At 38.2% G+C, this 17,093-nt stretch overlaps 2 protein-coding genes across 2 annotated transcripts; one reads left to right on the forward strand and one right to left on the reverse strand.

Annotated features, from left to right (window-relative positions):
• Nucleotides 1-65: 65 nt before the first annotated feature.
• chordc1b (cysteine and histidine-rich domain (CHORD) containing 1b) lies at nucleotides 66-8,349 on the forward strand. The gene is made up of 11 exons (XM_067608175.1): nucleotides 66-264; nucleotides 3,627-3,676; nucleotides 3,755-3,811; nucleotides 3,973-4,133; nucleotides 4,314-4,414; nucleotides 4,725-4,783; nucleotides 5,575-5,645; nucleotides 5,887-5,992; nucleotides 6,181-6,300; nucleotides 6,385-6,447; nucleotides 6,986-8,349. The coding sequence occupies exons 1-11, from the start codon at nucleotides 201-203 to the stop codon at nucleotides 7,157-7,159; spliced, it is 1,026 nt and encodes a 341-aa protein (XP_067464276.1). The 5' UTR covers nucleotides 66-200; the 3' UTR covers nucleotides 7,160-8,349.
• Nucleotides 8,350-8,434: 85 nt separating this feature from the next.
• Nucleotides 8,435-15,955, reverse strand: LOC137195646 (tyrosinase-like). The gene is made up of 5 exons (XM_067608174.1): nucleotides 14,360-15,955; nucleotides 13,726-13,942; nucleotides 10,646-10,793; nucleotides 9,723-9,904; nucleotides 8,435-9,413 (listed from the first exon to the last, which is right to left on the reverse strand). The coding sequence occupies exons 1-5, from the start codon at nucleotides 15,179-15,181 to the stop codon at nucleotides 9,148-9,150; spliced, it is 1,635 nt and encodes a 544-aa protein (XP_067464275.1). The 5' UTR covers nucleotides 15,182-15,955; the 3' UTR covers nucleotides 8,435-9,147.
• Nucleotides 15,956-17,093: the final 1,138 nt, after the last annotated feature.

The raw sequence follows: 17,093 nt of genomic DNA on the forward strand, positions 1-17,093 counted from the left end.
CGGTGCGCTCGCAGGATGGAGCTGGCGGGCTGGGCGAGCTCCGATCTTTGCCGAGTGAAGCCGACAACATCCGGAAGTGACACTAGTGCAATGTGTGTATAGCAGTGCACGGCAGCGGCTCTGTAGCTCACGCACACACACTAGCTTTTAGCGGGTAGTAACAAACTGAGCCACAAACTAAACTTGTTTCACCCGCCGTCATGTCCGTTTTGTGTTACAATAAGGGATGTGGACAGCGATTTGATCCAGAAAATAACCCAGACGGTGAGTATGTCTTAGTTAGCTAACTCTGCTCTGCTCTGTGTCAGTCTGTTAGCAAGCTAACCTCTGATCATCTGGAAATTTCTACCGCGAGCAGGCCCAGTGGGCTCGTGTAATGTAGCTAACCTGGTGTTAGCTGACTGAACACGACATAGTGGCAACTTCTTTCATGCTGAAGCCGATAACTCAGGTAGCTAAAAACTTGTGCGGTGACTTAATTAGCACGACATTGTTAGCATGTTGAGCTCCTGTGATTAGCAGGTTAAAGGGTAACGTTAGACTTTGCAGAGCAGCACAGAAAGCTGTTTTAAGTTTCAGAAACACATAATTCTACGTTTTTCTAACTAGTATACAATCTACAGCACGTTTCCAAATGTTATCCCGTAATTATAACTAACGTAAGGTTATGTTGTCACAAATGCTGTTGTTATAACAGCGATATAATATAAGGCAGAGAACATCGGTTTCCAGTCTGCAGTGCGTTTCAACTTTTAAAAGAAGTATGTCTGTTTTAATTCACTGAGTGAAGTTACAGACGTGTTCAAAGTCCACTGAGATGGTTCAATATATATTCAAATGTCTTTTTTTTGTTATCAGAGGTCGCCACTTCCACATGAGTTGTCACGCTTCAACATGAAATAACTTTAGATGCTTACAGAAAAAAAGTGATAGACGCTCCAAAACTATAACACTGATTTGATTAGAGCAGCGGAACCAGTAGGATAGATAGGCAGTTACACCACAGCCTCCCATACAGAACAGTGTACACAAGAAGGTTCAGGAGCCTCATCTTTATGGTAGGTCTGCCCTTCAGAATACAAAGATGCTGCACTGGTGTGAGCACAAAATATGAGAAACACATAAGCAGCTAGATGTATTCATGAGGTAATCCTTTTACCTAAAACCAGAAGGGCTGACGCCTGAGGAAAGCCAAAGTGTATTTTGAACCTACTGCTGCCAGCATTCAAACATCAATCTGTGACAGTAAAAGCAGTCTCCCCAATAATAAGGTGGGTCTGTAGACTGTATAGATTGTATATGACTGTATATGTTTGCAGTCTCAAAAATAGTGGCCAAATTGGTGATTTAATGTAACAAGTAACATCTCTGGAGACAAAGTTAGACACTACTCCTCATCAAGAACAAAAAAAAAAGATGCTCATCTAATTGCTTTTTTCCCGTGTTTGACACAACACGTCTTCCAGAATACAAAATTATTGGTTAAGTTGATGTCTGGCACACAGTTTATGGCATATGTCACTAAGAAACTCTCCTACATCCAGTCAACAGGCTGTGTAGGTATAAGGTCATTGTCATGATAATTCACTTCCTGATAGTGAGTTTCCTTATTTAAAGGACAAGTGTGTAGGATTTAGTGGCATCTAGTGGTGAGGTTGCAGATTTTAACCAACTGAATACCCCTCCTCTTCCAAGCGGGTAGGAGAACCTACAGTGTCAGCGAAATGTGTTAAAAATGCGAAAGGCCCTCCCTAGAGCCAGAGTTTGGTTTGTCCGTTCTGGGCTACCGTAGAAATATGGCGATGCAACATGGCGGTCGCCGTTTCCCACAAAAACACAACAATTCTTAGTTTCAGGTGATTATACACTAATGAAAACATATTTATGAATGTTTAATTGCATTTCTGCCAATAGATCCCTTTAAGTCCTACACACTGGTCCTTTAAGATAAGTTTGTTCATGAGACCATTGTTTGTATGAAGTCCCTGATCTAAATATAACTGAACTTTCAAGGTGTTAACATCCTGGAGCTCAACACAAATCCTCAGTGAGTCTCTATTTCCTTTCATTCGACATGTCTGCCTCTGTCTTCAAATCATATAACATTGTGTATTATCAGATACTCAGTGCAGGAGTCAAGTCTAATTTCCATTTTAATAGGATACTTCTTTTCATAACAATAGGGCACATTGGGGTATCTAAGAGGTGCATCTAAGGCAATAGTATGGAGGGGGGATAGTTACAGCTATGCTGTAAGGAAAATGATTGGATTTTTTATTCATTTTACAATGTTTTATCTTCTAGGGCAGTTTCCAAAAGATGGCAGTAAAAATTCTGCTGTATTTTTCATTTAAGGCAAATCTCCAATGAAGATTTCTGATGGTATCTCAAGTGAATCATAAAATTATAGTTTTATAACATTTTATTTCGCTTTCAGATAGTCTTTTTGTTTGGCTTGTATGTTGCTCATGATTAAGTTTTGCCTCAGTTTGAAAATCTGTTCTTTGGATGAAGGGAGAGTTTAATAAATATTTCCAATTAATTTTCTAATCCCCAAATAAATAATAAAACCATGTATTTTTTGTGCTGCACTTCACAAGGACAAATGCAAATCATTTGCCAGATACATTTTATGTCGTAGTGACAATTATGTCTATTTTTTATCAAAATAAAAGCTAATTCTTTTTCATTGCAAAACATGAAACATAATTATTATGTACTGAAGCTTGAACTCTCTTTATCTTTGTTTGTTTGAGATTGGCGAATCTAAAGTCTAGTTGTTAGTTTTATACATGAATTATTCTGTTGGAATTGTGATCAGTTCTTGCTCAAGTGCTGCTATGAACACCAAGGATGGTCGTACTCTATTACATAATTTAACATGTTCCCAATTAACTATTGAATTGCCTTCAGAGAGATAGAATATAGGCATTTTTCACTATCATTTTCCTACAATCTACACACAATTTACATTTATTCATGTAAGCATGTCAAGCTTTAATTCTAACTTGAAGTCTTTAAGTTCTCTGCACTTGCCTTAGTACATTATGAATAAATACATAATGTTTAACATAATGTTATTTTCAGTTTTTAAGGTAACATCCAACTACTGTGTTAGAGACCTTTCATTAGAGTTCTGAGTATAAGCAACTCATTCTGCAACAAGTCATTTTGACAGAGAACATGTGAGGGCAGCATCAGACACAGCTGACCCAAGTCCTTTGAGAGATGTACTACACATGAAAGGAAGAGCAAGTGCAGGCAAGACATCACTGATGTTGTAGTGCTTTATCAAGAAAGGGCTGGTGCCCTTCAAAGCAGTTGAAAGTCACTATAGATTTCTTAGTCTGTTGATTCTGCAGTCTGTTGAAGTGCCTTGCAGCAAAACATTCACCAACTACTCTGCAATTATACTCAGCATTCTGTAAAAGAAATGGCCTTTTTGTTACAGTAAGCCATTAAGGGTGTATTATTTCTCCTGAAAATTGAGTATTGTTTCTTTTATGAAACTATAATTCATTAAAAAATGTTTGAATGTTGTTGGATTCTGTTGAGGGACACACTGTTTCCCATAATACCACATATTTTTTCTCAAAGTTAATCAAAATTGCGTTTTGTCTCTATAGATGTCTGCACTTATCATCCAGGAGTCCCGGTATTCCACGATGCACTGAAGGTAAAATGCCTGAAAATGCACGGTTAGCTTGCATCCTTTTATCTGGTCAAAGTTAATGTCTCTCTTAACTTTCTCCAGGGATGGTCCTGTTGCAAGAGAAGAACTACTGACTTCTCAGACTTCCTCAGCATTGCAGTAAGTTTTCGTTTCAGTTTGAATCCATGCTTTTAATGCCCTATGGTCAGGTCTCCATTGTCTATTGTTTTCATAGACACTGACTGCCACCTTTCCTGTAGCCATATTGACCATACCACTCATTGTTTGTAAGTTCAGTGCAGTGACTTTCTCCCCCGCAGGGCTGTACAAAAGGTCCCCACAACAAAGAGAAGCCCCCTGAGCCGGTGAAACCAGATGTGACATCGTCAGGAGAAAAGAAAGACACAAATGAACAAAAACCAAAGTTTAATGAGTACATCATCTCCGCACCAAAGCCTCAGGAGGCGATACACAGACCAAGGTTGTACAGTTGTCTCCAAACTTTACATTCAAATCAATACCCTAATACCAAATGCTTTTATTATGCCCCCTTTTAAGTAAAGCAGAAATAATTTTGGAGATACAAAGATTCAGCATGTACTAAAAACATATCAAAACTTAAAAATAGCATTGTTTTCATAAATTTTGGTTGTTTTTACAGTCCTGATGAACCGATGGTGAGATTGCAGCATAAAGTCTCTGCTTCTCTGAAGCAGGCTCTGGAGAAACTGAAGCTGTCTGAAAATTCGGAAGAGAAAAAGGGTGAGAACAGAACTTTATCTCCTCTTCTTTCTCCTCTTTACTCTTCCATATTCCTGTTACTTTTGTCCTCTTTATCTTCAGCTATTTTGTCGTCATCCACTTCTTTTTATAGTTTGTTTGAAGGTCAGGTTGACAGTTGAAGTTAATGGATGGCCACTAGGGATTTGCCATCACCTGTGTCATTCACATCATGGCATTTGAGTAAAAGCTGACTGAGGCAGGTCGACAAATCATAACTGTCAATGCAATTCTTAAATGCTCTTCAAAGTTTGGGTGTCAATTCATTGTCATTCTCTTTCTGTCTCTCTAGAGGAAGATAGCGACGAGATCAAGATTGGAACATCCTGTAAAAATGGAGGATGCTCTAAAGTAGGTGAAAAAAATGTGTAAAAATGTCTCTTTATCCATACTTTCTACAGGGCTTTGACCTCAGCAGCTTAAATGTTTTAAGTGTTTAAATTCATGCTTAAATTGTGGAATTTGCCAAATAAGTTTCCACCTCCTGATTTCTAAGCCACATTTGATTCACGATCAATTTGATGTGAAAAATTCTTAAATATGCCCAGATGTCATTAAATGAACACAAAAACAAATCATAATGATTTAAGCTGATCCCCATAAATTGAGATGACATAGAAATTGTAACATCCCATCAGAGCTCACTGTTCTTGGTAAGGGGAAATAGATACAGCTCTTTACCACCTCCCTGCTTGTTCTTGAGACAAAACAACATTTTTTGCTCCAGCTAATCTGCTCTGTCAGAGCGGAAACCCCAAGTTTAGAGTATTAAATTGTGAAGAAAATTTGTACTGATGTGTCTTGTAGAAGCTTGGAGTCAGACTTTAATGATTTACATAATTGTTCTTTAACTGATTTGATTAAAAACCGTGAGATATTCTCTCAAGGGCTGCCTGCTTTTGGTTGATTAATCGGTTGGTGTCTTGACAGAGTCTAAATTTGTACTTTTTAATGTACTTTTAAATTTTGTCTGAAGGTCTTGATAAGGGAATGGGGTGCTATTGATTTTTCTACAGGCCTCCATTCATCCACAGAGAGATGACAAAACTCTTTCATTCAGTTCTCTCATTTGTTGTCATACATGTGCAATTTAGCCATGTCTGCTTCAGTCTTTTGAATCTCACATTGGTCATTGTCTTTAGAGTTTTAATGGACCTGCAAGCGATTCGGATGTGTGCTTATACCACTCTGGATTTCCTATCTTCCATGAAGGGTTAGTATTTGACCGATAAATCTATTTCTATATCATGAAGAATATTTTAAATTCAGCTCCATCTCTGTGTTTCACTGTAGTGACATGAAAAGTATATATTTTCTAGAAACTGTAAAAGAAGAGCAACAGCAGTATTTTACTGTTAGTCTTCCTGTTTGTCTTGTTTACTGGTTCTCTTTGAGTGACAAGTTATTGACTGCTAAAAATCCAGCGGGTGTATGTTTTTTTCCTACATCTCAAGGATGAAATACTGGAGCTGCTGTAAGAGGAAAACCTCAGACTTTAACACCTTCCTCTCTCAAGAGGGCTGTACCAAGGGAACACATCTATGGAGGAAAAAAGATGAGGTAAGTGTGCCTGTCTGACAAGTGATGATTTATGTGTGCAAGTCTTCGTGAAGGAGCCTCAACTGTGACTCCATCTAGTGGTGTCTGGTGAGCACTTGCGCCACAGTGGAGGAAACGCTTTGTGCTAGAGAATGAATGGCTGAATTTATGGATCAGGTGATCTAACAATGATTTTAATGTCCATGCAGGGTAAGAAAGTGGTTCCATGTCGATTTGACTGGCATCAGACTGGGACACAGGTCATCATCTCTATCTACGCTAAGAATGCTGTCCCGGAGCTGAGCTACGTGGATGCAAACAGCACTACAGTGAGTGATACTATAGTTGTAACTGTCAGATATTTGCTCAGTTTTTCTTTTCAACCTAATGCTTATTTATTCTTTCCTCTTCAGCTCAACATCCATGTTATATTTGAGGGAGAGAAGGAATTTGAGCAGAAAATCAGCTTGTGGGGAGTAAGTGCAGCAACACTTTCTTTTCAATGTGATGTAAAATGTTGTGTCCTTAGCCAAATGATGGTTTTATATTATTTGTACAGCATTTATGATACCACTATATAATTTAACTTTTATGAAGGATATGTCATATTATACTAGAGACCTTTTCCATGGTGACTCCATGGCAGCAATTGTACCGAGAAATTCCCTGAATACACACCACTAGTTACAACCACAGTAAAGTAGTAGTTGCTCATCACTGTTAAGGACAAATTTTTCTGCCCCCAAGTTTTCATTCATAATTTTCTTTTGATGAAAAAGTGAACATAAATGACACTACAATTTGATTTGAGTAAACTGAGGGTAATGCTTCTATCCTTGCTGTAGGATTTCAGCTCACAAGACAGATGTATTTTCACAAAATAATCCAAAACAGCTTTAATTGATGAATTTTGTTTTTAATGTTATGATTTAAAATAAGCTATTATGATAAGCTGTTTTTTTTAACCATCTGTTTTTTAAGCCTTTCTTTTATCACACCCTTCTTTCTCCATAGGTGATAGATGTGAGTAAGAGTATAGTGAACATGATGGCAGCCAAGATCGAAGTAGCCATGAAGAAGTCTGAATCTATGTCGTGGGCTCGCTTGGACCTTCCTCCCCCCGTCATCCCGCCCAAGGAGAACGAGAAGAAAAAAGAGGAGGCTGAGAGCGAGGAGGAAGATGAATGATGAATGAATTAAAACTAAAACATAAAGTGTGTATTTTTAGATGAATCCAAGGCCATGCAGTCCATTCTTTACCTCTTTAAAAAGTCGCCTCTTTCGCTGTCATGGAACTTTGGCCTTTACTCCTCAACATTACAGTGTTTCCTTATTGTTCTTACTAGTCACAGTACTCGATTTTTGCCTGTCTTTTCCATTTTTGGTCCTTTATTGGTCAACATGTAGGTTGGAATGCTTAAGAATCTCCAAGTATTTTTTACAACGGTTTTTCACTGAAGTACTCAACGATCATAGGAGCAACACTGACTTTTAGTAGACTTTGAGTGGAGGTCAGATGATGGCACATCTGTTCAATTGCACTGAAATCCTCTGGAAAATAACATCAGACACGATGTGAGTCCAGTGTGGCCCTGCTTAATTTCAGAACCTTAAAGCCTGTTATGTTTCTTTTCAAGTCATCATAATGGACCAGTTGTGACCATCTTCTATTGAACAATGTTTGGTAAAAGATGATTCCATCTGTACATTTCCATGTGTTTACTTCATATTTAGCACATTTGGATTTGCATACTTGTAATTGTTTCATTCCATCCTTTGGTTTCATAAATTGTGTAAATTATTACATTGTTCTGTCCACAAATATCACACCAGACTAAATGCTGTCTTTATAAATATACGTATGTATTTGTGTGATGATGAAGCTGCTTCATGTAGTTTAAGTAGGAAATTTGGATCTCTAAAATGTCCACACTTGTATAACATGGATTTTATTCTGAATAAACGGTGTTCTAAGAAATAAAATAGTTCCTCGGGACTCTTAAACTTAGAAGTGCTCCAACCATCCCACGTTTTTTCACAAATTGTAGATTTGCTACAAATGTATGTTTTTTTTTTTACATGATTATAACGTGTATTTTGTACAAGTTTTGCTTTCAAATGATCAATGCTGTATTTATCTCATTTATTGTCACAACAACAGTAATAATGAGAATGTACTGTAATATCTGAGAATGCCAACTGAATACAACGTATTTGAGCTAAGTACTGTATTATAAAAATGCTTTGCTAGACAGCATGTGTCAAGGCTGAGAATGTATGAATTAAATCTGGCTGAATGAGACCATGATGAAAGGGTAAAATTATTAGGGAACCAATTTATCTTACCAAAAATAAACTTTTGTGTTGAACTTTTAAAACTGGGGTGATGTGTGTGATTGTCTATATGTCATTATGAATATTTCTGATGCAGACATACAGAAAAATATCAGAGAATATAAGTTTTGTTAGGTTGGTATTAACACCAGAATCTTCCAACCGTTGGGACCTCATTTCTTATGAACTAAAGTGGGTGTGACTTTTAAAGTAAAGAGTGAACCACATGCAACTTTTGGGATTGCAGTGACTTTTACAAATGTCAAAAAGTTTTTAAACTATTACATAACTCTAAGGTTAGAATATTGAACTGTGCCCTTACGCTGTGGAGATGTCTCAGACCTTCGCATCTATGCAGACGTTATCATTATTTTCTTTTTCCAGAAGTACGTTTCACACCACAAACATAAATCAATTTAAATGTTAATCAAAATGTGCTTCAGTCAACTCCCACGTGAAGATAATAAAAGAAAGTCCCTCAAGGCTACCGTGAATGTATTTCAAAGGTTTGTTTTTCTCACTCTGAAAAGCAGTTATGCATGTAAGTTATCATTTCTTCATAATGAATGTCTGACTGATGCAACAACTGCAGGATGGTAGTGTGTAATCAGCCTCTTAAAACCATGTTAATCTTATAAAATGATTCATGTCTGAAATGAACTAATGTGTAGGATTTTACATGTTACAAGTTGTGGGTGAACAGTCTCTTTCAAAATGTCCTTTGTTAATACCATTTAAATACATTGGTATTAAACAAAGATTATACAGACTGATTACAATAAGTCAATATAATGTAAAATTCACAGTGCTGTTTGTAGATACATATGAGATTTGCTGCACCATCACATAGTTGTTTGGTAGTTACGGTGCTTGGTTTCCCCTGTGTCACAGCTCAAGATAAGTGGCTGTCTTTCTGGGAGAGCAAACACATTTTTCCAACTCCCCACATGCAGCCAAGGTGACCCACGGTATCGCCGTTTTGCAGTTATGACCACAGCAGCTATGGCCATTGCTACAATTCCTCCGCAGAGCCCTGCAAGCAGCAGCCAGGGCCACACAATCTGCAGCTCCTCCAGGTAGGGACGCACGGATTCTGCTAGCCTCTGGTCTGGAAAGAAAATAAAAGTGACCACAGGAAAGTGGGCAGAGCGTTTGAGTTAAAAGTGAAACAAGGATAGAAAGTCATCTAAATCTGGGTTGACCTTTTATAGCCAGGATATCTTTTTGATATATGATTTATGAATGAACTCTGGCTTAAAATTAAATAGATTCAGTGATTGGCTAAATAGATTCAATTTCTTAAAAGGCATTGGAAGAATGGAAAAAGAGATTGGCAGAGATAATGGAAAACAGTAAGTGATTTAAAATTGGAAATGAATAATGAGAACAGAAAAACTCCACTCAGATGAAAACTTACTAGCATCTAGCAGATAGGAGTATTCATATCCCAGGTCTTTGCTGGATATGAAGTATTCTCTGTTTCTGTGGAGGGGCAGGAAGGGAACCATGTGGTATTCGCTGTTGTGCCCTATAGGAGCATTAGACTCTGGGTATTGGGATGGAGATGGTCTGTGTCTTCTGAGCCACTGCTCATAGATGCTTTCATGGAAAAAAGAAAATACAGCTGTTAAGTTCAATGTCAAATGTACACAAATTATTAAAGGATGGGTGCACAGTTGTTCAAGTCTGTCTTGAAACAACAGTCAGGTACCCAAATGAACAATGAAATAGGTTTTTCATGCCATAATCATTCCTCCTGTTCATACGGGCCATTAGAAGATCCCTTCATAATGCACATACAATTTAAGTGACGGGGGCCAAAATCCACAAGCCTCCTTTTGTGAAAAATGTATTTAAAAGTTTATCTAAAGCTAATATGAAGCTTCAGCTGTCCAAATTAGTTAAATCAAATAGATATCTTTCAACGTTACAGTCTTTTTAGTGCCAAAGTCCTTCTTTTTGTAATTATACTTCCACTGCATCTCAACAAGGAAACACAAAGAGGGATTTTGATGCTAAAAAGACTGTAAATGTGGCAGATATCAACTTAATATGACTAACTCACACTGCTGAAGCCTCATATAAGCTTCAGATAAACTTTTAAATGCATTTTTGCACATAATAACTGTGTGGACACACTGTAGATTTTGGCCCCCATCACTTACATTGAAAGCACATTTGAATGGGGATCTTTAAATAGCCTGTAAGAACAGGAGGAATGATTACAGTGAAGAAAACCTCTTTCACTGTTCATATGGGCACCTGTTGTTTTAAGACAGATTTGAAAATGTATGATCCTATTCTTTAAGTGTGCGGGTGTCTCCATGTGCCATGTCTCACCTGTCAACAAAAGCATGATGGAGAAGGAATATGGGGTCATTTGCAGAACCCTGCACTGATGACATGGATCCATTCATGAACACATGGAGAGCAGCATGCATGCCCAAACGAGAACTGCTTCCTAACCCAGTCTGAGGATCCCCAAATCCTACAAGATGAGATGTATGTAATTAGTATTGACAGTGGCGCCAGCAACATAGTGGTTAGGGAAACAAAAGCTTTTTGCTTGCAAAATGAGACATTACTATCATTGAGACACAGAATCTAAACAAATTATGGCATTTTTAAAAGAGAAGTCTGGGTACAGTAAGTGTTTGATTGGATATATGAAAAAATAAGATAATTAACGCTTCAGAAACACTGAATATTCAGTAATTTTTTCACCCAAAAGGGATACAATACATAGAGCATTTTGGAATATAACCTCTCAAACAGATAAGCATGGTATCTTTACACAAGATGTGTATGGTAATGGCAATCTCTCTAAAGCTCTCCTACAGTGGATTATCTTCCTTTTTTATGAAATGTCAGATATGTGAATATGTTCAGATCTGATATATGTATCCTAGCAAACCATCACAACCCTCTCAAGCTGGAGATGACACTTTGGATAGTCCTGTGTTGATACAACCTGCTATCAATAGCAAATACATGCTCAGCAATGCGTTATTTAGCTTTCCTCTAGCTGGATTTGTGCAGAATGTGTGATCCTTGAACCATCCCAACACTGAGATGAATGCATAACTAGTGGTGGAAAAGTACTCAGATCCTTTACTAGTACAAGTATCAATACCACAATGTAATAAATATTCCAATACATGTAGCCCAAAAGTCCTGCATTTAAAATCCTTAAAGTACAGAGGTATTATCAGCAAAATGTATTTTCAATAACTATTAAAAGTAAAATTACTTGTTGTGTTTGGCCCCTATGACTAATATATCAAATACATGTAATGCATAATTAATACTCATGAATCAATATGTAAGCAGCATTTTACTGTTGTAGCTGTGGAGGTATATACTACTTTATATACAGTGAAGTTGTTTAGTCCAGTGGTTTCCAGTCTGGGGCCAGATGCATAAACGATACATATGGACAAAAGCCATGCATACCATGCAACTATTTCCCGCACATAAACTGGTATTTATAAACACAAAATGTGCGCACCTCACATGTTCTTTAGACCAGGCGTACACATGTTTTTCCTAAGCGATCTGAAGGTGATGATGAGGTGGAGATGAAATATAAGGTGAGAGACGGAATCTTTTAGTAAAACATTGTTTGTTTAGGTTGATAACCAGCTGCACTGATTGTGTGATTTTATTTTTTTTTATTTGTAAAATGCCAAGAAAAAGTGCATTTTAAGATAATTAATTACTTTTGTGTTTTATTTTATCATTCTTTTAATTTACATAGGAGTCAACATTTTATTTTGCTCTTAACATTCTTTTTATTTCATCCTTAGTTGTGTCACACCTTGTAAAGTCGGTTTAGATATGAGCGCTACAAACTAATCATTGATGGTTTACAGGTCCTTATGATAAATGAATTATATGGACGCCATAAAGAGGCGCATAGTCGCGCGTAATGGTCGCGCGTAATGACAGCTCTTCTGGCTGTTGGAGAACCTCGCCGATGCAACACAATCTGTGAAACTGCACTTCTTCTTTCCCGTCTGTTTCATTGACAGCCGTACAGACTGGTGGGCAGGTGGCGAATTGAATTCGGCTGGTTCAGGGTGTGTCTTCATCCATGTATGGTTAATTGTGGGAGTGGAAATGAATGAAAAGAATCCGTATGCATATTTCTGGCTTTGTGCGTACACACAGTTTTAGTCATGAATCTACACAGAGTTTTATGCACCTGGCCCCTGGGGTTTGGGCCCTCCAAAGAGTTGTAAAATAAATCTGAAAGGTTGTGAGATTATTAATGTGAGAGAAAAGAGGAAAAAACAAAGTACTTCTATATTAATTTGGATTCATTTTCAGACTTTCCTATCATTTTTGCTGTTTTTTTCACGGAAATACTGGATTTACCTCTTTGGGCCTCATACTACTGTCACTTAATCGAAACCATGTGAGAAGTTTAGAGGGGAAATCTGTCTCCGGTGGAACTGCTGACTCATAGACCTTTGAAACATGACAAGAAGCCACAACAAGACATTGCTGTTTTGTAAGGGGTCAGAAGCCAAAAAGTTTGGGAACTATGTTATTTTATGATATAGCTAATCTAAAATGTAAAAACAGCTCTCAGATAAACGCAGTAGAGTAAAAAATACTATATTTTGCTCTGAATTGTAGTGGAGTAGAAGTGTAAAGAAGCATTAAATGTGAATACGTGAGTAAAGTACCCTAAAATTGCATTTAAGTAGGCCTACAGTTCTTGAGTAAATGTACTTAATTCCACCATTATATTTAACAAGATATCAACCCCATACAGCATTTGCAAGAGTCACCTGAGACTCAGCAGACACTAGTGACCCACAGTGGACTACTGAATTGCAAGATAGTTCTTTTGATTATTTTTAACCCTTGATTTTGCTTAATTTCACTTTCACTGCATGGCTTTCAGTGTAAATTGTTATTTATGATGTTAATCATTTGCAAATGATTGATAAATGCCTCAGAAATTAGTAATAATCCACATATTATGCTGACAAAGGACATAACAATATACCAAACATCCTTTATTTAAATATGGGCTCATAACCTAGACATGTTGTTGTTATTAATGCATTATAACAACTTCTGATGTTATGATTAATTATTAAATCCAGCTGTCAGATTATGAGCCAATATAAATTCCCAGTGTAAATCAACCACATGTATGTCATGATGTGTGGCAATTTGAAAGCCACAAATTAAAGAGCAAATCATTACAAACAAATACAGTTTACACATGCACATTCCAGGGACAAGACAGATTACCAGAGTTCCATATTTACACAGTGAGAGGGAAGAGTAGCAGTGCAGAGCTGTATATAATTTAATATGGAGCAGCCCAGAGAGTGATATCACTTGTTGAGCTGGACAGTCAGTGTGTGTCTGTGTGTGTGCATATGAGGACCAGCTTATCTGACCTTCCAGAGTGTTCCTGAAGCTCATGTTGGCACTTCGGTCCATGGCTCCGGTGTCATAGTTGGTCAGGCTGAGAGTGAACTCCACCTCTGCAGAAGTTGGTATTCGTTCAACCAAGTTGCGATTGTGGTTTCCAGGGTTACGTCGGAGCGGGCCTTCTCCCCTGGCATCGCATAGGACACCTCTGTTATTATAGGCCTCTGCTTGGGAGCACAGAACCTGTTGATGCAGAAACATATGCAGTACAGTGCAAGCTGCTATAGGGTTTCAGGACAATTATTGTCAAGGTAAGTCTCACTTTTTTGGCATCAAAGCAGTCTCAAACTACATGTAAAAGCTTTTTTTTTTTCAAATCCTCTTGATCAACAGAAATAAAGGTGCACAAGTCCTTGTCATTTTTATTCATAAATTCATTTAAAGTTAGGTTATATGGTATACGAGTGAGCATTGGTATGAATGTGTCTTATATTAAATGCTCTACATTTTTAAGATCTTTTAGGTAAAATGTGTAAAGGTCATAGGTCACTCCTCACAACTGTGAACTTTATGTTCATAACAATTCAAATACTCATAAATATTATAGGTGATGAGAATAGTAAAACAAAACAAAAGGATGAGTGACTTAAGTGTATTTACCCTCCAAGAAGAGAAGACCGAGCCTGGACTGAGAAGACTGGGGTCTTGTGGGCTCCGGGCCCCCATCAGTTCGTCTGTGCACACGTCACAGCCCTGGGCATCCCTCCAGTCCCAGTACGGGATGGTGAAACTCATATCTCTGGTCAGCTTCCTAATCTCGTGCTCCCAGTGCAGCAGGTATAGGCGGTGCCACGGGAGAAACGCAGGGGCCCAGTGGGCAAAGTCTACATCGGTCCACACATTCCCCGGCCCGCCTAACAGCGCGTTCCGGGACACATAATAATGTATCCACACAAACACATCATACACAGACACGTCTGCGAACATCGGGTTGGAGCCGTTCTCCATCTCCTGGTAAGTCCCCGTAGCCACAACATAGTCCGGGCTGACTGTCTGCTTGGCCAAGTTCAGGTAAGACACAAGTCTGATCCTCTCGGACCTTGACAGGTGAAATATGTTTCTCCTGAGAGACTCTCTTCTCTCATTGCAGTTCACCCCAAAGTAGCCAAACTTACAGTCCGCACAGTTGAAACCCATGAAGTTCCCTACGCACTGGCACGTCCGGTTGTAAAAAACCATGGGCCACTTCTCCCTGTCGTCCAACCCGGAGAAGGGATACTGCGGCCCGTCAGGAAGGTCCGGCACCTCCACATCCTGGCAGAAGCCCCGGCCGGAGCTGGCTCCGCAGGGCGAGCCATCCCCTTCCCAAGTCGGGCAGCACTCTTTGGCGAGCAAGGCTTCCCGGGTGGCACACAGACGAGGGAATTGCTGATAGCAGGGTAGGAAACGCAGCATGAAACTGACGATTATCAATGTCCACATTGCAGTAAGTTTTTACCTTAAATACGGAAAAGAAGCAAGAAATGAAAGAAATACACAAGGAAAGATGCTGTCTCAGGCTCAAATTCTTCAAGGTTTTCTACAGGGCCCCCCTCCTCTTTGTTGAGCCAGTCACATGCCGCTTAACCTCAGGGTGAAGCTTACTCTACAAGGGGGGCAATTAGCCCAATAGTACACATCCCAAGATTGCAGCCAAGCTGCTTCCAGAAAGAAAGTATTACTCTGACGAAAATTCATCAAAACATTTCTATAGGCCTAATGGGATTTGCAATAGGCCTATTTGTGGTGTTCAATGGTGGCCTAATAAAAAGTGTAATATCACATAGTAAAACTTATAAATATATAAAAAGCCTTAAGAGTATACTACACCTATTAAGGACCACATTGAAAGCCCATATTTTGTTGTTTCAGTGATTTTACAGTGATTTTCTGCTGGGAATGCTGTCTGTCCGAGTCAGATGAGCATAAAACAGGCGCATAACTCATGATTTCCCCCTCCCCACACACACAATAATGCGTTAAATAAAGTAAACTGTTATTCCTGGAATTATGGGATGATAATTACCATGACAGAGAGGATAAGGAGAGAAATCTAATACCCATATTTGGTTAGGTTCAAATGTGTATGAACAGGTTAAACTTTTATTTGTTTATTTTATTTTTATCTTATCTTGTAGATATCTTTTATTCAAATGCCAAAATGTGAAAGAGAAATCACCAGTGGCCATTCACAAATTAACTCCATAACCAAACATACTGCAGTCATTTATAAACTAATGAAAAATAAGCCCCTGTGTTACCATTCAAATAACTTTTAGTTGATTTAATTGAAATATATATTAATATATATTGGTTTTTATTATATATTTTTTATTATATTGGTTTATTACACGTTCCTTTGCTCATGTCTCATTTCTGTAATTTGTCATATGACCCTACAGGATATTGCATGTCATCTCCCACGGTGTTAAATAACTTGAAACAAAGGATTTACTGAGGAGAAGCTGATGAACAAAGCACATAAGCAAGCTACTGCCTGAGGCAAGAGTTTGTGGTACAGTGCTTTCTTTTGAGCTTTTTCAGTACTGCTATCTCACATGGCTCTTTATATCTGAAACATATACCCTGACCTTTAACCTTTAGACTAATGATCATGGAAGTATATTTGCATGTGGTATGTATGAGGCAATAACGTTCATTTCATGAAAGAAAATACATTTCCACCAGAGGGCGCCATGCAACTATTTCAAATATCATTCTGTCTACGAGAGTTCATCAAGACTGTCTTTTCTTTCTCTGTGTCCTCAGGCATCTAAGAAACCATGAAATGTTCCATTTCATTCACTTGGCTGATAGTAATGAATCCCCATGAAGAAACATCCTCAATCACACATTTGACCTCCATTTCATTAGACTTTCCAAAATATCCTCTGAAAAGATTTTGTAATTGCCATTGCACATCTTAATCTACAATCACTCACATTATGCAGGGCTATAACTGTGTAACTGCACATTTGGAATGAAATTATATTGTTTGGAGCCTGCAGAAAGCCCTGGTGATCCCTGCATCTTACACTGGAAACCACAGTGTTCACCCACAAATTGTGGATGTGTTCACACCTCTGATGAAACTAAAATGTGAATGAATCATAGTGACTTCCAAGTCACTTATTGCCTCCTCTGTCATAGATGGATTAATTGAAAAATGTGTTTGCTCTTGTTCCTTTAGGGGTTAGTTATGATCTAGCCTCGAAGTTAAAACAGGATGATATTTCTTTCCACAAGAGATGGTGACTGCATTTTATATAGCGCCTTTCTAGTCTTATCAGCCACTCAAAGCGCTTTACAATACATGACAACATTCAGCCATTCACACATTCACACACACATCCAT

The sequence above is a fragment of the Thunnus thynnus genome, chromosome 13, assembly GCF_963924715.1.
Source record: "Thunnus thynnus chromosome 13, fThuThy2.1, whole genome shotgun sequence".
In the NCBI taxonomy this organism is placed as follows: domain Eukaryota; kingdom Metazoa; phylum Chordata; class Actinopteri; order Scombriformes; family Scombridae; genus Thunnus; species Thunnus thynnus.

Coding starts and splice junctions, on each gene's coding strand:
- chordc1b (XM_067608175.1), top strand. CDS start 201: ATGTCCGTTTTGTGTTACAATAAGGGATGTGGACAGCGATTTGATCCA. Junction 3,677..3,754: donor TATTCCACGATGCACTGAAG/GTAAAATGCCTG, acceptor AACTTTCTCCAG/GGATGGTCCTGTTGCAAGAG. Junction 4,415..4,724: donor AAATTCGGAAGAGAAAAAGG/GTGAGAACAGAA, acceptor CTGTCTCTCTAG/AGGAAGATAGCGACGAGATC.
- LOC137195646 (XM_067608174.1), bottom strand. CDS start 15,181: ATGTGGACATTGATAATCGTCAGTTTCATGCTGCGTTTCCTACCCTGC. Junction 9,905..10,645: donor CATCATGCTTTTGTTGACAG/GTGAGACATGGC, acceptor TTTCCATGAAAG/CATCTATGAGCAGTGGCTCA. Junction 9,414..9,722: donor CTCCTATCTGCTAGATGCTA/GTAAGTTTTCAT, acceptor TTTTCTTTCCAG/ACCAGAGGCTAGCAGAATCC.